The sequence below is a fragment of the Pantherophis guttatus genome, chromosome 1, assembly GCF_059756535.1.
Source record: "Pantherophis guttatus breed Tessera chromosome 1, ASM5975653v1, whole genome shotgun sequence".
NCBI lineage: Eukaryota > Metazoa > Chordata > Lepidosauria > Squamata > Colubridae > Pantherophis > Pantherophis guttatus.
In genome coordinates, this window is record NC_142063.1 from 148,010,668 (window position 1) to 148,035,196 (window position 24,529).

The 24,529-nt window shown below is 38.2% G+C and overlaps 1 protein-coding gene across 2 annotated transcripts in view; it reads right to left on the reverse strand.

Annotated features, from left to right (window-relative positions):
• Positions 1–21,020, reverse strand: part of LOC117670827 (prolyl endopeptidase FAP) — a 68,389-nt gene extending 47,369 nt beyond the window's left edge. For both annotated transcript variants that reach the window (XR_015731136.1, XM_034426293.3), the window contains exons 1-5: positions 20,742–21,020; positions 20,415–20,499; positions 3,742–3,837; positions 2,240–2,331; positions 2,074–2,148 (exon numbers count right to left, since the gene is read on the reverse strand). Coding sequence is in view for 1 of the 2 variants with exons in the window: in XM_034426293.3 (XP_034282184.2) it covers positions 2,074–2,148; positions 2,240–2,331; positions 3,742–3,837; positions 20,415–20,499; positions 20,742–20,747 (354 nt within the window). In the remaining variant the exon portion in view is untranslated. The remainder of the gene's footprint in view (positions 1–2,073; positions 2,149–2,239; positions 2,332–3,741; positions 3,838–20,414; positions 20,500–20,741) is intronic.
• Positions 21,021–24,529: the final 3,509 nt, after the last annotated feature.

Sequence of the window (24,529 nt, forward strand, 5' to 3'; positions counted from 1 at the left end):
TGTAAAACAAATAATCTAATCTTCAAAATGCTTTCTCTTGAGGTCTTCATTCCATTCATTATCTCTATTTTATTAAAGACAATGCAATCAGGTAAGCAATGTTCATAAAAGCTCTGTGAGTATTCACAGTGGTACTATCTTAGGAGCAGTCATCATTATTTTTCAGCCACGAAGAAGCTTTTCAAAATGCTTTTTACTGATGTAAATACTATTTCCAGAAAAGGAACCAATTTCTCACTTTGTGATTTAGACATTGATCAGCATTATGATTATGGAACGGTGATCCCACTAGATAGATAGATAGATAGATAGATAGATAGATAGATAGATAGATAGATAGATAGATGGATGGATGGATAGATAGATAGATAGATAGATAGATAGATAGATAGATAGATAGATAAAGAGAGAGAGAGAGAGAGAGAGAGAGAGAAAGATATATATATATATATATCATAAGCCTGATGTTGGCAGATGGGATTCTGCCGAAACGTCGCTTCTACCCTTTTAGGGATATATCCACAATTACACGGGAAGAAACCCGAAATATTAACTATACACACATACATACCCGTGAAAACTTACATAAACAAATACAGTATATATGTGTGTGTGTGTGTGTGTGTGTGTGTGTGTGTGTGTGTGTGTGTGTGTAGGTCTTTGGTTATTCGGGTCTTCTCCCACGTAAAATTGGAAGTGTCTTGGCGACGTTTCGACGAAGTCTCATTCGTCATCTTCAGGCTGGTGTTCTCGGCTTCGTGCTTCCAGGAGCAATGTGAGATCGCAGCTGTCTCTTCCTTTTAACTGCTAGTGGGGGTGTGAGCTGATTGGGTGGGGACTTGGCTGTGTTCTGATTGGGTGGAGGTGTGTTCTGATTGGTTAGGGGCTTGGCTGTGCTCTGATTGGATGGGGGGTTGGTTGTGCTCTGATTGGCTGGGGGTGTGTTCTGTTTGGGTGGGGGCTTGGTTGTGCTCAGCTTAGTCTGAGTTGCAGGGGGATTTGAGCTGGTGAGCTGCGTTGTTGTTGTTTGGCTTCGTGTTTGTGGCCGTGCGAGCTCTTCATGGTGGGTGTCAGTCTGCTTCATGTATGGATTGGAGGGGTTTAAAGTGGCTAATGATGCAGCTGCCGTCTGGCTTCTGGTCCTTGGTTGTGGCTCATTATCAGTGTGGGTTTGAGTCTGCTTTCTGCGTGGATGTGTGGTGGTGACATCATGTGTGGCTCTCGTGAGTGTGGGTCTGGTGTCATTCGTTGTGTTAGGGACTCGTTTGTCAATAAGGGCGACCCAATCAGAACACAGCCAAGTCCCCACCCAATCAGCTCACACCCCCACTAGCAGTTAAAAGGAAGAGACAGCTGCGATCTCACATTGCTCCTGGAAGCACGAAGCCAAGAACACCAGCCTGAAGATGATGAATGAGACTTCGTCGAAACGTCGCCAAGACACTTCCAATTTTATGTGGGAGAAGACCCGAATAACCAAAGACCTACATACAAACACCCGCGAAAACCTGAGAAAACATATATATATATATATATATATATATATATATATATATATATATATATATATATATATATATATATTCTTACAAGTTGTGTGCAGAGGCTTCTGTGCATGCGCAGAGACATCTGGGCAGGTGAGCGGAGCCTCCCACCACCGCCGCTACCGGTTCGCCCGACCCAGGGCGAAGCGGTAGCAACCCACCACTGGAACTGGTAGTAAAAAAATTTGAATTCCACCACTGGGTTATCTACCTGGGGCCTTCAGGCCTTAGGAAAACTCCTCAAGATTAGAAGTCAGTGCACAAGAGCTAGTCTGGCAGGGATGAAGGGCTGGTTGTTTATCCAAAGCAAAATATGAGAAATTCCTACTGCCTACTTTGCAGTAATGATTGTTTTGTTATGGAGGCTAAGAAGGATAATGAAGGAATAATGAAGGAATGCTATGAAGGATAATGAAGGAATAAACCAAGGCCTTGCTTCAACTTCCTTTCCCAAAGAATTCCTTCAATGAATTTTTGTTAATGCCCTGAAAGTAATAGAATACTAATCCCAACTTTTAAAAAATAATACCTTAGAATAGTTGCTTTCCAATAATATAAATTTCTGATCTGCGGACATTGCGTAATTTGTGGCATTCACTTCTTTCTGAAAGATTAAAGCATCAAATAGTAGCCAACACGTAACCATCTCTTAGATTAAATTAAGCTCATAATTTTGAAACAGCGGCCATACATACAAAGGTGCGATTTGTCAAGATAGTGGTCGACTGTCCTGATTCGACATTGTGAAGGATGACATTATCTTTTGACTGATGAAGGTATTCATTTCCTTCAATGGAAAGAGAAATGGGATTGTTCAATATGTTTCATGGAAATGCTATCTTGTTGCAATTCTCAGGCAATCAGGCATTTAATTGCTTACTTCAAAACCACAGGCAAGCAATTTTCATGTAAGTAAATAAAGGAGCTATGGAGGAAACGTAAAAGTTAAAAAATGGTGCTTTGATCTTGTAATTCTGAACAGGCAAAAATGACATCAACGCTGAGAAAAATCAAATATTTGCAGATTTTTTTAAAAAAAATCTCAAATGTTCTTTGTAGAGATGAGGAATAAATTGATTGAACCCACAATTGAAGGTAAATTTTGCATTTTTGCTCTAATACCTAAACTTTTAAAATTTGATGTATATCCCACTTTCCTACTATGGCAAGTATTTGATTATTATTATTAATGCTCCTGAAATATTTTGCATTGTAATTCTTTAAAATATAAATACATATATATATTCTACACAATAACACATATACTCATGAAAACAATATATACATTTCATATTGGGATTTTTAAAAACTAAAAATGGAATATTCATCTAAATTGCAAGTCCATCAAAATACGTTCCAAATGCTTAAAACCAAAGCTCATATTTGACAATTGAACTTCATGCATTCACAAAAAATAGAACAGAACATAAATTGAAACATCATCCCTATTTTTGTCTTATATAATGTAACTGATTGATAAAAATAAGAAAGGAAAAAATAATTCCTTAATATCAGCCAATTTGCCCGCACCAAAAAATAAATAAAAATAATAATTTAAAAAATCATGCAAATGATGTTGTTTATCGCTTTAAAAGCCCCAGAGATTATGAAATACTGAATTTAGTTTTTAGACTAATTATTTAGGTTCTGACCAAGTCTAGAAACTATGTGGTTTCAAATAAAATACTCCAGGGAACGGCAGATTTAGCAGTTCTGGGCACTTGTAACACTTCTTAACTGTATAAATTTGTACAAGAATCATGATTATCTAGGGAAGCAAGATCATCATCACTATCATCTTCCTAGCACATATAAACTGTTTCTCACAAAGAACTTTTGGGTTTTATACACATATGTTGCAATGGTTTTATCTACAATTTATCTTGGAAGCAAATCTTACAGATCTTGGCTCCTCAATGATTCTTAATAGCACTGCTGATTAACTCAAGTCTTCCAATTCTCTGCACATTTTAAATTGGCTGATTGATTTAGTCGATTGTTTGAGATACCATGCACCCTGTCCCTGCACTGTCTTTGAACTACTGAGGGTAAGAAACCACAATTGAAACCCAAACAATCCCATAAAAAAAATAAAAATAAAACAAAACCATCACTTTTAGCAGATTAAAAAAAACATGCATTTCATGTTCCACCACTGCCCCATATTATCCCATAATTCCAAATTAATTTCACGTACCTGAAACCCAGTATGGAAAAAAGGTTTTGTAATTGAAATCTCCATCCAAATACTCATCCAGTGTAAATGGTCTGGGATTATTTCGTTCGTGTTTATCTTCAGAAAGAAGACAGAGATGACAGATTAACAACAGTTCACACAATATAGAGGAAATTGCACCTAGAATGCTGTATTTTTTGTTTTTTGAATAGGTAGCTATTTCAGGTTCATGGAGGTTGCAGTTTGAAAGAAATCAAACAGGAAAAGTATGTCAGATCGAAATGATGTAAGATGTGCCATCCTCAACTCATTTGAAAAATAAGCCTGGTTATTTGAGGGCCACTTATCATTGGTTGGTTTTGGCCAGTAAGATTGGGCAGAATGTGTGCGCTCCAGCTTGCCTTATAATTAAATAATGTCTTTTATCAGAACCATAAATGGAAGCATGAATTCTCTGTTGTTATACCTTCCCTATGGAATAGCATTCTGCCAGAGATCCACTTGGATTTATCTTCATAAATCTCTGGAAAGTTGGCTGGTCATCCAGGCCTTGAGGCAGAGTGGAGCTGAGTCCCTTCTTGGTACAGTATGTGTCATTTTATGTTCTGGATGTCCATGATCTGTTTCTTAAATTTTATTGTTTTCTTATTTTTAAAGGGTAAGCCACCCAGAGATGTTTGGAATCAGGCAAACTTTACATTATTTCTGGAATGCTATTTCTGTAAGTTGAGTAATGATAAATAGTTAATGTTAGAAAATGCATTTCCAACATTTGGGAAAGATCATTTTTAGCATGTGAATGGCAATGACTCAAGGCTAATAGTATGAAATTTTTACAATGTGCATGCCACTAGCAAGATGAAACTTTGGCTCGTGCATTTCAAATAGTGGAGAAATGCACGTTGTGGATATCAGCAAAGGTACTCTGAGACTCACAGATGTGTTAACATCAGCACCCAATAGATTCCAGGTGTTCAAAATATTATGGGAAAACCATGACATTGTTTTGGCACGTGTGAGTATTAGAAAGCCAAATGGAATTCCATTTTTGTTTTTCTTTGTGGAATAGATTTGCTATACTGTATATATATATATATATATATATATATATATATATATATATATATATATATATATATATATATATATATATCTGTAAAAGAAAGGAGGAAAGTCACTAATGAACAGTACTGTTGAATAGCCAGAAATCCAGTACTTGCAATTCTTGTAGTTTTGCCATGATTATCCTTGGTTTACTCAACCAAAATTGTACGGTATACATTGTTGTATTTAACTGATACAATGATGGTATATAACTATGCTTTGGGGTTCCTCGTTTCCACTTTTTTGCAAAAACCATGAGTCGTTTTCGTAAAGAAGCAAACTCTTGTGAGGGTTGGGGATGGGAGTGGAGGACAAACATTGGACAGCAACCCTCTAACCTAGTTTCAGAAAGATGCCTGTTTAACTTGAAATTAACCAGACTAAATACACAAAGCAGTAATCCACCAAGAACACTAAGAAACTGTCTATTAAGAAATAGATTCTAGGGACTTCCGGTTTCCCTGTCTTCGGCGACAGCGGCGCCTTTTGAAGCTCCGCCAGCCCCGCCGCCTGTAGAGCCGCTTCGAGACGAAGAAGCAGCTCGAAAACTTCAAAATCCACAGGATTGATGAAGTAGAGATCGCAGGGCACAGGTCGAGCCCCTGTAACCCCCCAGGGAAGTTTCTGGGGAGAGAACAGGCGTGGCTCCCTCCCAACCTGCTGAAACTCCGGGCGACGTGGGACGATTCTGCTTTTGCAGAACAAGCCGGCTGCAGGAAACTTAAAGCGAAAAGAACCAGTTTTAATAAACAGCGAAACTGCCTGAATCCTGAAACTTGGAAACGCAAGTATTAGCGCTTTGTTGACTTTTTAATCTGAGAAAAATGCGAATGAGTGAAAGTGCTTTGAAAAAACATGGCGCTCAGCCTTAGAGTTAACGAGCCAGCGAGTGTGGATTGGTGAAGTTATCTTGCTTTGTTACAAAGTTTCCAAGTTGCTACAAAGTTGCCTTGTTTGTAATAAGAGAAACAAGTGGAAAATTTCTCCCTTTTCAATACTTGACTTTGCTTTACTTCAACCTTTATTTGATCAAATCTGGGGGACTTTTTTAGAAGTCTTTGTGCAGGAGGGAAAGGAAAAGGAACTTCCCTCTTTAGAAAAACTAGATCACGTGGCAGGATGGCTTCAAAGAAGCAGGAAGGGAAGGCAACAGGGGGGGGATCCCCCACACACAAACATGAAACGCAGCTTCCCCCTGCTCAACAGCTACAGACTCAGAAAAAAGAATTTGATGTGGGAGATTTAAAAGAATTTATTTCTAAAACTTTGGATGATAAATTTCAAAAATCTCAACAGGAGATAGATGATAAACTTCAAAAATCACATCAGGAATTTATGCAGGAAATTAATGAAGTTAAAGATATGGTGAAACAGAACCAAAACAAGGTGACCAAAAAAATATCAGAAGTGGCATCTGGCCTGGCAGAATTTATTGGGAAAGTTGATTTTAAAGTTGAAGAACTTAAATCAGAAGTTAATGTTAAGATGAAAGACAATGATTATAAAATTGCTGATGTTGACAATAAAATGCAAAGAGTTGAAAACGAGATTGTCATGATACAATTCAGGGCAATGGAGTTTGCTATACGGCTTCGAGGAATTCGAGAGGAGGAAAGACAGGATTTGAGACAAGTTTGTTCTGAGGCCCTGGCCAAGATTCTACAAGTTAATCCTGATGTGGTTTTTCACAAAATAGACAAAATTTACAGAGTGAACTCCTGGGTGGCCAGACAAAGACAATTACCTAGAGATGTGGTCATATATTTTACAGATAGAGAAATAAGAAACGATATCCTGCAAAAATCCTTTTACACTTCTGTACAAGTGGGGGGCTCACGAATTGGAATTTATAAAGAATTGCCTCCTAAAATGCTGAAAGCTAGAAAAGAATTTGGTTTTCTTGTTAAGGAATTGCAAAATTTACAGATACCTTTCCGATGGGACGCACCAGTTGGCATAATTTTCAGATACAAGGGAGAAAGATACTGTTTGAATACCGTGGAGAAGGCACAGCATTTCTTTACTACTATTCTTAAGGAAAGAACACCATCTCCACGTACATCTACAGTTTTGGAGATTAAAGAGAGTGAAGAGAAACAACCTCAATGAGAATTGCAACAGTCTAAGCAGGAATTAGAGGAAGTGCAAGGTGCAGAAGGAGGTTTTCTGGATGAGCCCTTGCTGGAATCTTCTCCAATCTTGGACCCGGTTCGGATGATTGAAGTTAAAGATCAACGTATAACTCGAGCTCAATCTAAGTTACTTAAACAAAAGCAACAACAACAACAGGAAAGACAAGACAAGGAGGCAGTTAAGAGTACTGCACAAGAGACTGGAGCCATGGGGGGAGCGAGATCGAAGCTTTCGGATGACCTTCAATTATTTTGCTCTTTGCTCCAGAAAGAGGGTGATGATGTTTAAGTGTTTATCCTGGAATGTTAATGGGTTGAATTCACCACAGAAAAGGAAGAAATTATTTACATATCTGAAACAATTTAATAATGATATAATTTGTTTACAAGAAACGCATATCACAACTCAAGATCAAAAATATTTGATAAACTCCAAACTAGGAACACATTTTATATCTTCAACTTCGCAAAAAAAGAATGGTGTGGTTATTTATGTAAATAAAAAGTTAACAGCTAAAGTTATAGAAGCAGATGAAGATGGTAGGTTTGTAGCAATTGAATTGCTTACAGCAAATGGCCAAATTCTTCTGATTGGAATTTATGCTCCCAATCAACAACAGGACTATTTCTATAAGATGTTACATACTAAAATATTGCAATGGGATTACAGATCTATTTTAATTATGGGAGACTGGAATGGAGTAATCGACTCTAAATTAGATAAAAAGAGTTTGGCAAAGTCTAGGATCAGATTACCACAGACCTTTTTTGACATGAAAGAAGATATGGAACTAAAAGATGTTTGGAGAATACATAATTCAAAAGAATTGGACTACACTTTTTTTTCTGACAGACACAGATCCTTCTCTAGGATTGACTTCATTTTGTTGACAGATGATTTACTTGTTAAGACAAAAAGAACAAAGATTTTTCCAAGAACTCTGACTGACCATAGCCCAGTATGGATAGAAATTGAGATGGACAAGGTTGAGAGACGTTCTTGGAGATTAAATGAGAATTTGTTTAGATATGAAAAAAATACAACAGAACTTAAAAAGCATTTGAAAGAATTTTTTGAAATAAATTTGAATAAAGGTACCCCAATTGAAATTGTGTGGGACGCAAGTAAAGCTTATATGAGAGGGGTACTTATCTACATGAACTCTAAACATAGATTGCTCCGACAAAAGAAAAGATCTGAACTGGAAATAGAAATAAAGAATAAAGAACAGTTACTTATTAAAATTCCAACAGATGAAAGAATACGTAGTGCTATAAAACTTTTGAAAGACCAATTTCAAATGCTTATGGCGGAACAAGTTGCAACAAACTTACAATATGCGAAGCATAACACGTATTATCATGTTTGGTGGACCTGTAGGAAAGTTAAGGCTTTTTGGATAAAAATTTGGTGGGTCATGCAGAATGTTTTGAAGAAAAAAAATCAATTTTCTCCACAACTGTTTTTATTGGGTATAGTTAAGGGTTTTACATTGGGTGAAACAAAATTGATATTGTATATGATAACAGCAGCAAGATTGTTGATAGGTAAATACTGGAAGAATGAAGCTTTGCCCACTATCGAGGAATGGACTTTGAAGATGGCCAGTTTTGCAGAGATGGCGAAGATTTCAGCATACTTAAAAGATTGTTCACAAGAGACTTATGAATGGGAATGGAAAAGGTGGATAGAATATGTTCAGAACAAATATCAAACTAGAAAGTATCAAATAGCTTTTATTTGAAAATAATGTATTGGAAATATTTTAATGTAATGAGGTAAAGAGAAAAATTATACAGGGGAGGGAGGGGTTCAAGTTTATATATAAGTGTTATATTAAGGGTTTTTTATGAGTATGAGTATATTATAGGGAAGTCTGGGGGGAGGGGAGGGTTAGGGAGGTTGGGAAGTCTGGAGGGGGGAGGTGGGGGGGAAAGGGGTGAAAATGTAATTGTAAAACTTTTGCAATTAAAAAAAAAAGAAATAGATTCTAGGGAACAGATTCTGAAATTCTTACAATTTCCTGCAATAAAACACGTAATTTGACACATCAGCCATCTCACTAGGAGCTCTGGAAGGAAAAAGGTCACAAATTAGACTCACATTCTCTTCCAATGGTCATGTGAGTCAGTCTTTCTTTTATAATCACAGGGTCACTTGCATGCATACATGTTATTATCTTTAAGCTCTGAATAATTTATTGACCTGCATAAATTCCTGTTTTATGCTTATTTGTGGAAATTTCTTTTTCTTGCCCCTCATGTGACAGATGATTCAGATAGCTTAGGGAATTCATCATGTTCTCTCTCTCACACACACACAAACCAGTGGTTCAGAAAACAAAAAAATAAGGGACTGTGTACAATTTGATGCAAGAGTACCATATATGGATGGTGCAACTGCACACGTACACACAGACACATTCATCATGCTATTCCTTTTCAGTAAGCAATATTATGCAGAGCTTGGAGAAGCAGTAGGAGAAATAGCCAGCCAAAGAAATTAAAGGCATGGTATAAGAAAATGCACAAGAAACATAGTTTAAACTAGTTTACACCAATACATTCCATAATCTGTACTTCTCCTGTCTTTTCTATCCTTGCAAACTCTCAGTGATTTCCCTCACCTCCATACAAGGTTTCACACATTGTTGTTTGTTTTTTTAAACTTCTCACCTTTCTATTTTTTAAGACCTCAATCTCATCAACTCTAAACCATGACTTCCTGTTTTCCTCTTCCTCTCAATCCATTCATTCTTCCTTGATGTATTTGTTTTATAATTTGATCAAATTATAAAACAAATGTACTCAAACAAAAACAAATGTGACAACCAATCAAATATGGTTGGTTGTCACTTCAAATGTATTCAAACAAAAATATATATGACCAAGCACCTCAACTTATTCCTTATGTTCAAAGCACTTCTGAATGTATTCATATTCGTTCATGCATCACCAATTTATTCTTGACACTGCTTTTTCTTATTTTACACACACTCTTCTTCAATTTCCCATTTTCATGGCCTTTAACTTACTTTTATGTTTCTCCTAGCAAATCTGATTCTCACTTCTATATAAAAAGGTGGTACATAATTATGCATAGCTAATTTTGCTTCTTTCGAAAAGGATTCAGTTCTTGAAACAAACCGTAAACTAACTTTCTATCAGCATTTACCGATCCTAAAATATCCCTATTCATTTCCTCATCTTTAATAAAAAAAAATTTACCCTACATTTTCTGGCATGCTGTAATATTATTCTTTTCACTAAATTCCAAAGCAGCTTTCACATCCTTCTTTTCTATATCCATTTCCCATTTGTTCTATTGGAAAAATTATCTTCTCCTATAAATTTGTCATACAGTGTTCATGCTTTCTATTCCAGTGGTTTTACTCTCATTTATTTTATTTTTTCCCATGTCAATTTCCATAAAATCCACTCCAAAAATATATACATTCAGTATCAGTCACCACTCTGGTATCTTTCACTGAATTTCTCAAATTACCAAACCAGTGATCTTTTAAAGTTATAGTCATTTCTTTGAATTAACTGATGCTTATATCAATATTCAAAACAAACTTTTTTTTCTGAACAGATACTCACCAAAGAGTCACCATTTTCATTCATTCTTGGGTTCCTAAATGATTCAATACGTTTTCTGTTCTCTCTATTCTTTCTCCCATTGATATTTCATACCAGTATCACTTAGCAATGTTTCATCTATGGACTATGTTGATTCTGAACCCTGCATAATTTCTCCCAGAATTCATCTTTGATTCTTTCATTCCTGGAGCATAACATGCAATTACTGCCAACCTATGGATTCATCCTTTCATATCCACTCTCAACAACTCTCGACCATTCATATATTCTGACATATATTTGAGCTTTTTAATGAAACCTGGATCTTCACTTCCTCACATGCACTCATCAACTACATACACTTCAGAGGATCAAAAACCCTAGTTTAGCTTTGCACAGCCTTCCTTTTCTCTTTAGTTTTGCAGATATGTAACAAATATATATATTTTTGGAATAGTGGCACAGTAGTTAGAATGCAGTATTGCAGGTTAACCCACTGCTCACTGCCAGAAGTTCAATCCTGACCAGCTCAAGGTTGACTCAGCCTTCCATCCTTCTGAGGTTGGTAAAATGAAGACCCAGATTGTTGGGGGACAATATGTTGACTCTGTAAACTGTTTAGAGAGGACTGTAAAGCACTATGAAATTGTATTTAAGTCTAAGTGCTATTGCTATGTTTTGCCATTTGTTTGTTAATTCATGCTATTTTGTGTACTTCCATTCCAAAACAATCCTCCATATGCCATGGTCAACACAAGTTGAGTCCATCAGCTCTATCCTCCAGGTATCTAACATGACTTTGTTATTCAAAGTTTTCAAATAATACTTTTTATTACCAGTCCTAGCTGCCCTACATAGCTTTCTTTGCTTAATGGAAAGTACAATACCAGTCACTTTGAATATATTGGTATTGACGTATCCTAAGCATGCTCAAGATGTTTTATACTTTTTCTCGATCAAAAGACTATACTGCAAGCCAACATACTGCTACCAGCATCTCCCTTACCATATAAGAAGGACCCAGATGGTTGGGGGCAATATGCTGATTCTGTAAACTGCTTAGAGAGGACTGTAAAAGCACTATGAAGCGGTATATAAGTCTAAGTGCTATTGTTATTGCTATATGCAGTGTATTGGCACACAACTTAGGAGAAACATGGAAAACAAATTACCAATGCTATCGGGTTAGCAAGCACCATCACCTCTTGAAGGAGTTCCATTCATGCTAAGTAGCCTTAGAGGCAGGAACCCACTTCAATCAGAGGTTCTTTAAGTCTACCCAAGATGCAATGAAGAAAGAAGAATCTGTAGCTTCTTGTGATTATTCCATGCAAGGAAAGCATATGTCAGTTCATGGCTGTGCAATGACACTCCCTCTAGATCAGAGGCAAAGTGGAATGAACAGGTGATTTCCCCTCCCCCCCAAGTTTTGTGGAGCTGTCTTCTCCTGATTTCATTTCTTCCTGAAAAAGTACAATTCAAATGTAAGAGGTATTGAACATGGGCAAATTCCACTTGAATTTGTACTGCCATATGCTGCAAATGTCGCACGGGACACGGTGGCTCAGTGACTAAGATTCTGAGCTTGTCGATGGCAGTTCAGCGGCTTGAATCCCTAGTGCTGTGTAACGGGGTGAGCTCCCATTATTTGTCCCAGTTTCTGCCAACCTAGCAGTTCAAAAGCATGTAAAAAATGCAAGTAGAAAAATAGGGACCACCTTTGGTGAGAAGGTAAGAGTGTTCCGTGTGCCTTTGCCATTTAGTCATGCCGGCCACAAGACCACGGAGACATCTTCGGACAGCGCTGGCTCTTCAGCTTTGAAACGGAGATGAGCACCGCCCCCAAGAGTCAAGAATGACTAGCACATATGTGCGAGGGGAACCTTTACTTTTATGCTGCAAATCTAAAAAGTTGTGGAGTGGCAAAGCTCATTAGATCCTTGATTAATATCCTGCCTTTATATATCATGAAGCAATTGAAACTGCCAAGAGTTATTATAAATCAAGATAGTCCAGGAGGGATAAGGTTAAGGAAAAAAAAAAGCGAAGATGGCAACCATTACACAATCAAAACCCTGCCCCCCCCTTTTAACATTGCATGTGTGTGTTGATTGTAAAAAGGGTAGGCTTCTATTGTGTGACTGCGGCCAGCATCTTGACTTTGTGACCCCAAACTCTGGGGCAGTGGTGGGATTCCATTTTTTTTACTACCGGTTCTGTGGGTGTGGCTTGGTGGGCATGGCATGGCTTGGTGGGTGTGGCTTGGTGGGCGTGGTAGGGGAAGGATACTGTAAAATCTCCATTCCCTCCCCAATCCAGGGGAAGCTTACTGCAAAATCCCCATTTCCTCCTGATCAGCTGGGACTTGATAGTACAGTGGTTTAGTGCACTCTGTTATTAACACAGCTGCCTGCAATTTCTGCTGGTTCGAATCTCTCCAAGGCTCAAGGTTGACTCAGCCTTCCATCCTTTCTAAGGTAGGTGAAATGAGGACCCAGTTTGTGGGGGCAATAAGCTGACTTTGTATAAAATATACAAAAGAATGAAGGCTATTGCTTAACGCATTGTAAGCCGCCCTGAGTCTCCGGAGAAGGGCGGCATATAAATCAAATTAAAAACAAAAAAACAAAAAACTTGGGAGGCAGAGAATAGATGAGGGCAGGCCCAGTCAGAGGTGGCATTTACCGGTTCTCTGAACTACTCAAAATTCCTGCTACTGGTTCTCCAGAACTGGTCAGAACCTGCTGAAACCCATCTCTGCTCTGGGAACACTTGTTACTAGTGCTTGTTTTTTTATTTTTATTTTACTCTTAATGTATATTATTTTCTTTTGGAATTAAATTAGGGCTTCTTCCCAAACATAACACAAGGTTAGCTGAAGAGAAGAAGATATCCATAATTCCACTTAGTATAGATCTAAACTTCTATAGCCTCTCTACTCTTTACAATCACTTTTAACTATTAGCTCCTTCACACCTTTCTGGTTTGATGACTGTTGCCCTTTGTAATACGAAAACATCTTTATTTTAACAGGTGTGTGAAGCATATCTATGTTTTGTAAATGGTAATGCTTTGGATTCTTCCTCCTGAAATAAATAACTATTAGTTACTATAGAATAAACATGTCACTTCCACTGTTGACACAGCTCCTCACCAGCACTAATGCAGAAGAAAACTGTCAAGACAAATAAACACAACAGGGAATATAGGTACACTATCATATCAAAACAGATGGGCTGCACCTTATAAGAACTGGGAAGAATATATTCAGAAATTGACTGGCTTGATTTATCAGAAGAGCTTTGAACTAAAATTGAGGGGGGCTGGTGACCATTCTTTAGGAATATTAGGATCTAATTCCAAGCAAAAAAAACCCCTACACAGCCAATCAAATCAGGAGGTAGGGAGGGAAGGGAAGGACGAAAAATTCAGATGCAAAGTAGGAGATATAGGAAATCATACCCAAGGTCAGTCGTAAACGACTCAGATGCCTATACTCAAAGTTTAGGGAACAAACATGGCAAATTTGAAGTACTACTGCACGAGGGCAGGTACAATATAGTTGCTATTACCGAAACTTAGTGGGATGAAACCCATGACTGGAATGTACTGATAGAAGGATACAACTATTCAAAACCAACAGATCTAACAGAAGAGGAGGTGGAGTTGCATTATATGTAAGGGATCACTTCCTTTCTACAGAGGTAGAGGTAAGAGAAGGGAACTAGAGGACAGCTATACTGGACTTAATTCTTACTAACAGAGAAGAAGTGATGGAGGGGATTGAAATTACAGGAACTTGTGGAAGAGTGATCATGTCATATTAGAATTCAATATAATACAGACACAAGCATTATATTGATGCTTGTCAATATAAGACACATAGAACATAATCATACCAGTGTCTTAAACTTTAAAAGAGCTGATTTTAATAAACTCAGGGAAAGCTTGGGAAAGATCCCAGGGATGAAAATCTTAAAGGGGAAAACAACTGAAAAAGCTTCGGAAACTCTGAAAAATATGATTATAAAAGCTCAGTCCGGCTGAATACCACTGAAAAGAAAAACAAGAAATCAGAAACCAGCATGGTTACACAAAGAACTCCCTGACAAATTGAATGAGAAAACAGATACTCACAAAAAATGGAAAGAGGGACACATAACTAAGGCAGAATACCAACAAATAGCCTGAACCTGCAAAGATGAAGCCAGTAAAGCTAAGGCTCAGAATGAAGTAAGACTTGGAACAAATGTCAAAAATAATTTTAAAAAAAGTTTCTTTCATCACATAAAAAACAAGAAAAAAGTCAAGGAATCGATCGGTCCACTAATGGGAGAAGATGCCAAGGAAATAATAGCACTAGCGAGAAAGCAGAACGGCTTACCGTATTTTTTACACTATAAAACGCACCGGACCATAAGACACACATTAGCTTTAGAGGAGGAAAACAAGAAAAAAAATCTGCCTCTGCCTCCCAGCATCCATCTGGTATTCATCTGGCTAGTGTCCTTGCAGCAAAAAGCAAACAGCCTGGTCAGCTTCAGCACGTTATTGCAGCCCCAGCACATGGCTCGTCAGGACTCCGCTCCATTGTGCCTACCACTGGTCAACTGAGCTGCTGCAGCTGGCTGGGAATGCTGGAGCCTTCACTGCTGAGCAACTGATTGGTGGTTGGATCAGCCTCCTGGAATACCGTTGGTCAGCTGTTCTAGGCAGCAGGGATCGCCACCGCTGATCGCCGCTGCTGCCGTTCACCACTGCCGCCATTCGCCGCTGCCTAGAACAGCTGATTGGCAGTATTCTGGGAGGCCTATCCAACTGCTGATCAGCTGCTCGGCAGCGAAGGCTCCAGTGTTCCCTGCCACTGGCGAATGGCGGCAGCAGTGACAGGCGGCGGCAGCGGTGACAGGCAGCAGTGGCAAACCAACCCCCTCCCCCTGCTGCAATATTCGCTCTATGCACAGACATTCATTTTTTTGGGGGGGGGGGAAGTGCGTCTTATAGTGCAAAAAATACAGTAATTCATTTTTTGCATCTGTCTTCACCCAAAAAGAAAACACAACTCAATTTACCAAAAACTAAACTGTAAAAGAAAGACTAAGAATGCAAATTAAAATAAGCAAGAAAAAGGTAAGAGAACACCTGTCTTCTCTACATGGATTCAGTTCAGAGGTCATGACAGATTACATCCCAGAATTCCAAAGGAACTGGCAGACGTGATTTTGGAACCATTGAACTATATCTTTCAAAGTTCTTGGAACACCAGGGAACTACCTGAGGACTGGAAAAGTGCTAATGTGGTCCCCATCTTCAAAAAAAAAAAGCGGGGGGAACAGATCCAAGAAACTACACACCAATCAGCCTGGCATCAATACCTGGAAAGATCCTGGAAAATATAATCAATCAACAAATCTGTAAACACCTAGAAGCAAGCAAAGTTATAACCAAAAACAGATCATGCAAAACAAATCTTATTTCATTCTTTGACAAAGTGACTAAATTAGTGGACCAGTAACATGCTGTAGACATGGCATACTTGCATTTCAGTAAAGCATTTGACAAAATAGACCACAATCTACTTTGTGGTAAGCTAGAAAAATGTGGGACAGACAGCACCAACACCAAGATGGATTTGTAACTGGCTGATAAACAATACTCAACATGTAGTCATTAATGTAACTACATCCACATGGAGGGGCGTAAGCAGTAGGGTACCTCAACTTTCCATTTTAGGCCCAATACTCTTCAATATCTTACTAAATGATCTAGATGAAGGAATAGAAGGGGAACTCATCAAATTTGCAGGTGACACTAAACTGGTAGAAATAGCTAACACTCCAGAAGATAGGCTTAAGGTATAGATGGATCTCAACAGATTTGAAAACTTAGCTCTATCTAACAAAATGAAATTCAATCTAGAGAAAAGTAAGGTTTTACATTTAGGCAAGAAAAACCAAATACATAGGTATAAAATAGATCAACAGTAGTAACTGTGAGAGAGATCTTGGAGTCCTAGTGGACAGTCATTTAAATATGAGCCAGTGGTGTGCTATAGCAGCCAAAAAAGTCAATGCAATTTTAGGCTACATTACTAGAGGGACAGAATCAAGATCATATGAAGTATTAGTACTGCTTTATAAAGCTTTGGGAAAACCGCACTTGGAATACTGTAGGAAGTTAGCACCCACCCCTTTCCTAGAAGAACGAAATATTTTAGGAAATATTAAAAAGGCAGAATATTATATTTCCCTGGATGAGAAATGGAGAAACATGTTTTAAAGACAAAGCAGCTTCCTGCCTCCCCCCCACACACCTTTGTTAATGGGCCATAATCTGCAACACAATAGCAACAGAAACTAACACAATAGGGCCCATCTAGCAGCAGAAACTCACCACATGTGATCTGGGAAGCACATGTGACCATCAGCCAGCAAGGCTAGCTAAGACACCCCCACCCCTTGGGAGTCTGACAACCAATCAGGATATTCTTTCTGGGCCCCAGGAAGTTCAAAGCCAGGGAGAGCATAAAAATCCGTGGACTCGCTGTATTCCGCCCTTTTTCTTTTCAGGAACTCAAGCCATGTGATCTTGTCCACCATTAAACCATCTTTCCAAGCAGTCTCCATGTTTCCAGTGTCTTTTTCCCCACTTGGAGCAGAACCCAGAAGGATATTTCTTCCAACAATACTATATCCAGTTTTGTTTACCACAATATAAAAAAAGATGTTGTGAAGAGCAACAAAGATGATGATGGGTCTGGAAGCTAAAACATATGAAGAACAGTTGTTGGAATTGGGTATCTCAAGTCTAGTGAAAAGAAGGACCAGGGGAGACATGATAGGAGTGTTTCAATATTTGAAGGGCTGCCACAAAGAAAAGGGGGTCAACCTATTTTCCAAATCATCAGAAGGCAAGACAAGAAACAACGTATGGAAACTAATCAAGGAGAGAAGCAACCTAGAACTAAGGAGGAATTTCCTAACTTAGTCTTTCATTTTACTAGACTAGACATATCCAATTAACCAGTGGAACGGCTTGCCTTCAGAAGTTGTGGGTGCTCAAACACTGGAGGTTTTTAAGAAGAGACTGGACAGCCATTTGTCTGAAGTGGTATAGGGTCTTGAGCAGGGGGTTGGACTAGAAGACCTCTAAGGTTCCTCCCAACTCTGTTATTCTATGTTCTATGTTCAAATACTGAGCTGGCAGGAAATGTAGAAGATGAAGGTTTTTAAAAAGCTACTTACCCCATTAGAAATCCAATGACTTTAAAAAATTAGAATTAAAAACTTATATAGTACATTTGTTTTTTTTAAAAAAGACATTTCCATTGCATAAAATTATGGATTTGTTATCAGTTCTTCATTTGCTGTACATGCTCCATACAAAGAAATTCCCTCATTAATTATGTGTTTGTATAACATCTTTAAACATAAAACATCTTCTGTTAATTGCATGTTTTGTATTAACCTTTAATCAATGTTGTAAGACTTGTCTAAGCAATCTCCAGCAGTTCTATGAAATATCTATTCAAGTAAGGTTTGTGCTCATTATTTGACATTATTTCATTTTGCTGTAACCTAAGTCCATCGTAGGCAAAAGGTGAATGGTGAATTTCTGGTATCCATTTATACTAGCTCTTAGATCAGACAGGTGTCACGTAAATTGCATGTTTACAATATGTTCTATATTGAAAATAAACTGTATTGTGTGAAGAAATTGTGATGATTTTGGCAGCAACCTCTAGTATCTACCATAGTACTGTGGACGATGCCTGAGTCTTCAAACTAGATCTGTTTACTGTCACTCAATTTTATTTGTCAAAACAAGATCAACTTGGCTAAGCAAAACTTCAAATTGGCGTACGTTTTTGTAAACTTCAGTTAGAACAGCCTTCCCCGAATTGGTGCTCTGCAGATGGACGGAAATGACAAACTCCTGAATTTCCTGCCACTATGTCAGTGGGAATAATTGGCCCAGCACAACTAAAGGAAAAAGCTAAATCAAAACCTCTTGGTCCTCTGATCTACTTCCTCATTCTCCACCTTTTGTATAAATGAAAGAGGAGGCTTTTTAAAAAAATGCATTTTCAACATGCTCAGATGTTACTTTTGTCTTCTCGTATCATGAGTTCCAGGATTAAACAATAGGACAAAAACAGTTTCAAGTCCTAAAACCACTGATGAGATTCAGTCAGTTTTAGTTCTAGCCACTACAGGATTGAAATATTAGTATTTTACAACTGTGTGCAATTAACAGAAAGAGACCGTGTGCACAATTTTTAACATTTAGAAAATACTTCTTAGCTCAATTTCAGCAATGAAATATTTAGTGAGTTGGCAGATAGGCTTTGCATGCCTGCCAAAGGTCCCAGATTCCAGAATTATCACTTAAGGGTTTAACCCATGGAACTTTTTGGCCATGAGAAAAGATTAAGCAGAGTCTGATAGAACTGTTCAAAGTAGTGCTTAATGCTTCTTCTTAGACAACATTAATTTTGCTCAAACAGACACCAGAATAGCTGAGGAGTTTAAGGTCTCTATATTATATATATATATATATATAATAGTAAGTTGTTCTATCTTCCATTTTTTAGAAAAATGAACTGTTTACTGAACTTTTTTAAAAAAGAGGGATGATCCCAGGTCCCCAATGATTTAGCTCAAATCTGTACAAGGAAGGCAACCTGAGGGGTATGTAAAGTAAAATGGTGGGTAAGAAAGGTGAACCATATTAACACTCTAGAACTTGTATATTACAGGTATTTCTCAACTTGCAATCCATTGTTTAGCGACCATTCAAAGTTACAACGGCACTGAAAATATGACCTATGGTCATTTTTCATGCTTAATGGACGTTGCAGCATCCCCATGATCATATGATCGAAATTCAGATGCTTGGCAACTGGTTCATATTGATGATGGTTTTAGTGTCCCAGGGTCACCTTTTGTAATCTTCTGCCAAGCAAAGTCAAAGGGACAGCCACGAGAACCCCATTACTAACTTAATAACTGCAATGATTCAACTTAACGTTTAACAACTGTGGAAGGGGGTAAAATAGGGCAAAACTCACTTAACAACTTAGCAACAGAAATCTGGGGCTCAATTGTGGTTGTAAATTGAGGACTAGCTATATAAGCTCTTTAGAAGGCCAGATTCTGAAGATGAAACTCAAATACTTTGGCCACCTAATGAGAAGGAAGGTCTCACTGGAGAAGAGCCTAATGCTGGGAAAGACTTTTGAGGGCAAAAGAAGAAAGGGACGACAGAGAATGAGTTGGCTGGATGGAGTCACTGAAGCAGTAGGTGTGAGCTTAAATGGACTCCAGAGGATGGTAGAGGACAGGAAGGCCTGGAGGAACATTGTCCATGGAGTTGTCATGGGTCGGACATGACTTCACAACTAATAACAACAAAACTGAGCCCAACCAAAAGCAATGCATGAAACAAGGTTGTTTAGCATAGAGTTTACACCTTGAACTGAAAGACCTTGGCTTCCATGCACTGCAAAGTAAATGCAAGTAAATATATCATTTGAAAAGATCCTATGCATTGATAGCTCCAAACATTTCTCTTTTTCTTGGATACAGACACGTCTGTCCAGTATTTCTAAATTTTATCCGATTTACAATTTTGCAGAGTTACAAATATTTGCACAAATATCACTAAATACAGTAGCTTCAGCTTAAAGGGGGGGGATGATGTTGTGTGCACACCAATGCTGTCCAAATTAGGGTGTTGGTAAAATAGGTTATCATGCACGCATCCTAAATTCCATCTCCCCCCCCCAAAAAAATTCTCTGCAAATACTTCCAATGATGCAAAATGAAGGAAATATTTCTCTCGTCACCCCATCCCTCCCCTCCAAAGTTAACATACCTTTTGCAGGAATTAACACAATGCACAGAACTAACAAGGAGAGCAAAAGGCAGGAGATCACTCCAACTAGGATTTTCAGCTGAACCTGCAGGAAAGAAACGAGCCCAAATTTTCACATCGTTCATTCCCTTCCTCCTAAGCGTACGGCATTTCTGCAACAATTTTAGTCAAGTCCTGCCAACTACAGAAATCTTAAAGTTTGCTTTTCAACTTTTCTTTCCTTGCTTGAGCATGCTTACGCATCAAGCGTTTCTCCACAGCGGAGCACCAGACACAATTTAAATTGCTCAGATTCCGATACTTAAGTTTGCGTTTTGTTTTACAGACCTTCATGCTTCCTGTTGTCTTAAAAAGTCCTACTGCTTCTTGCTGTTCTGAATGTTGGTCACTAACTCTCCCAAAGCAGTTTGAAAAGCAGCTACAGCTGCAGACCGAATAGGAGACTGACTTTTTTTTTTTAAATGTGTTTTAATAAGCCATGCCAAATTTCAAAAGTTTTCCATACAATTGGAAACAGATTTTTAAGGGCGTTCTAAACCCCGCAATGAACTGTGGGTGGCTGCAAAGGGTCTGTGTCATAACTCAAATCTGCTTACCCAAAGATTTACTGAATTGTATGACTCAGCAGCAAATTTAGCATGTACTACTTACAGCATGTTTTGGAAATATGGAAGATAAGATTTAAATTAAGATCCAGTCATAGTACAATCAAGACAAAGAAAATCCATTTTATCTGTTGGCTGACATATAAAAATAGAGTGGAGTATGTCTCGGTATCTGTATATAGAAACTTGGGATTTATACTTTGGGAAGAACGTCACTGGCTTCCCTGGGAAAAGGATCAGGGAGCTGATCTCTCTCTCTCTCTCTCTCTCTCTCTCTCTCTCTCTCTCTCTCTCTCTCTCTCTCTCTGTCTCTCTCTCTCTCTCTCTCCCTGTCTCTCTCTCCCCTCTCTCTATCATCTATCTATCTATCTATCTATCTATCTATCTATCTATCTATCTATCTATCTATCTATCTATCTATCTATCTATCTTTCTATCTGTAATTCCAGGAGAGCTGCTGGCATTTATAATAAATATTGTTTTAGAGAGTAATGGTTTTACCAATGTGTTCCAAAATATCACGATTCCAGTTTCTTGTCAAAAACTTTTAAGCTCACCACTGTATATTGGAGAAGGCACACAGAGGTGTGTGTGTGTGTATCAGACAGAAGGCATGCATTTAATTAAAGAAATCTTACTTCATTCTTACTTGACGATAAGATCCATTGATCATAATGGGGATACCCTTTTAAGAAACCATGATGAATGAGCACACAAATAAGAAGAAACTCTCATTTAACGTGTCAAGAGCTGAAGGGAATGAGAGAAAATTCAAGTTGAATCTAGGATATAAAGGACTACAGTAATGCAAAACAGAGTAATTCCCCTTTTTGCACAGACCCTTAATATAATATTCAGCTTTGTTGATGTCAAATTTCATTTAGGCTGCAATCCATTTGCACATATCTGGGAACAAATCCAGAGGAACTCAGTGATATCTACTTTTAAACAAGGATGCTTAAGATTAGACTGCTGGTTCCTCTTAGAATCCGTCTTAATGGCAATATTTCAATTTCCTAAGCCTGAGACTGATGACACCATTGAAATATGAATAAAATGGATACACCCAGCATACAGAGTGAATTTGAGCCACCTCCTCTTTCACAGGATTTATTCTTTTCCAATTACATTTTCAAGTAAGAATCTTGTCCAATGTGGTATATATCAGATACCTTGGCACTAAAACTCCAAGAATTCCCAACCAATCTATCAGCTGGGAACTATCAGAGCATTTATATGGAACTAGGCCCCAAGCTCATTAGGGGTTGTTTTCTTACATAATGTTAAAGATAGTCCACGCAGATATTACATATTATGCAACCAGGGAAATAAAAATATGTAGAGTATGATTTCTAAAACTTATGCCAACAAGTATTGCAAATCAGTTGGGATACAAAGAAGGGAGAAATCAGAAATTTAAAAATTTACCTATATTATTGTTAGGGCTGGTTTTCTTTTTCTTTTCTTTTAGCATCTATAATAATACTGTAAAGATTTTGGCATTAAGCTCAAAAAATATGGTTCTTTTTTCATAAAAATAGTCTACCCTGGTATTATTTACTAATATTATATCGATAATAGTATACCTCAGCAATTATCTGTTCCTTCATAGATATCTCTTTTTTAAAGAAACACACTTTTGTTTTCAAGAAAATAAAAGGATTATAGTAAGACTAAAAAGCAGTAAGGTAAAGAAGAAAGAGTATTGTCGCTGTACTTTTTAAAAGAGGGAAATAAGCATACTATATATCTTTAAAAGAAACAATAAAGAGCATTGTGCCTTTTGAAAAAGGGAAATGAATATACTGTATTCATTTCCCTTTTTGAATGAATGAATACAGGATTCATTCAAAATCTCTATTCTATTTTGAATACAAAATATTCAAAAATATTCAAAAATAATAAATACATATTTCTACTTCTCTATTTCTCTCTGTTTCTATATGCTACATCATTACTAAATAAAGTTTCAAGTGGTTAAGAAAAACATAGTCCATTCTGCTAAGCTGCGCACAATGGTCCACCATAAAACAGACAATCTGTGGCACCCCAGTGGTTGTTGGACTACAATTCCCAGCATCCCGTACCACTTGCCATGAAGCCTAGCAATGATAGAGTTGAAGTTCAGCAATTTCTGGAGGGAGACAAATTGCTTATCCATTGTTTAAAATGAGACATGCTTTCCCTTAATTGTCAGCAAATGACAGATATTGCTGTCAATTCATTGAACAAAATGTGAAGCAATAACCCAGGCAATTTTTCTTCCACACAGTCCCTGTCACTAGTACAGTTAGAGTCAAAGGTGTCACTCAGAGAATGGCAAGCAATGAGACAATATATTATTACAGAAATCTGGCTGTAACATTGCACAACTGTTTCTTATTTTAAAATATTTTGTACTTAGGAGGGGATAAACCTGATTACAGATACATCCATAATATTGGTAGTATAGTCTAAACTCACCTAGCTTCATCACTGTGGTTGGGAAACTGGAGTTAAAGGGCTTTCATAAGGGATTCAGTCTGAGAACAAGAGAACCTGGCACAATCTTTTTTTAGTGGTTCCTGAGACTTGAACAACTGCATGGATTTGCAAGACGTTATAGTTCATTCCCTCCCAAAGATATTTTGATAAGGTGAGTTTATTTATTTGTTTGTTTTAATTTGTATACCGCCCTTCTCCAGCAGGACTCAGGGCGGTGAACAGCCAGAATAAAACAGAACATACAAAATTTAAAAACAGTTTAAAAATAATTAAATATTTTTGGCTGCAATTTAAAACAAACCCAATTAAAATAAATTAAATTTAACCAAAACTGTGGGATCAAGCCAGCCCGGCTAGGTGACATAAATAAGTTTTCGGGGCCCGATGAAAGTCCGGAGGTCTGGTATTGTACGTATCTCTGGGGGGAGGTGGTTCCAGAGGGCGGGCGCCGCCAAAGAGAAGGCTCTCCCCCTGGGGGTCGCCAGCCGACACTGTTTGGCGGACGGCACCCTGAGGAGGCCCTCTCTGTGCGAGCGTACCGGCCGGTGGGAAGCTATTGGTGGCAGAAGGCGGTCTCGTAAATACCCCGGCCCTAAGCCATAGAGCGCTTTAAAGGTGGTCACCAACACCTTGAAGCACACCCGGAAGACCACCGGGAGCCAGTGCAGCTCGCGCAGGAGAGGTGTCACATGGGAGCACCCTGTCGCTCCCATAATCCCCTGCGTGGCCGCATTCTGGACCAGCTGGAGCCTCCGGGTGCACCCCAGGGGGAGCCCCATGTAGAGAGCATTGCAGTAGTCCAGACAGGAGGTGACGAGTGCCTGAGTGACCGTGCGTAGGGAGTCCCGATCTAGAAAGGGACGCAACTGGGACGCAACAGTTTACCTTAACTGTTGATGTTGTACATTACTGAAACCACTGCAAAAGCATATACACAGAGCTCACTGTGTGCATGGCCTGAAATAAACAAATAATCTTGCATTGCAATGCTCCACCTACCATTTTGCTGATTTTGACCTCCCTGAA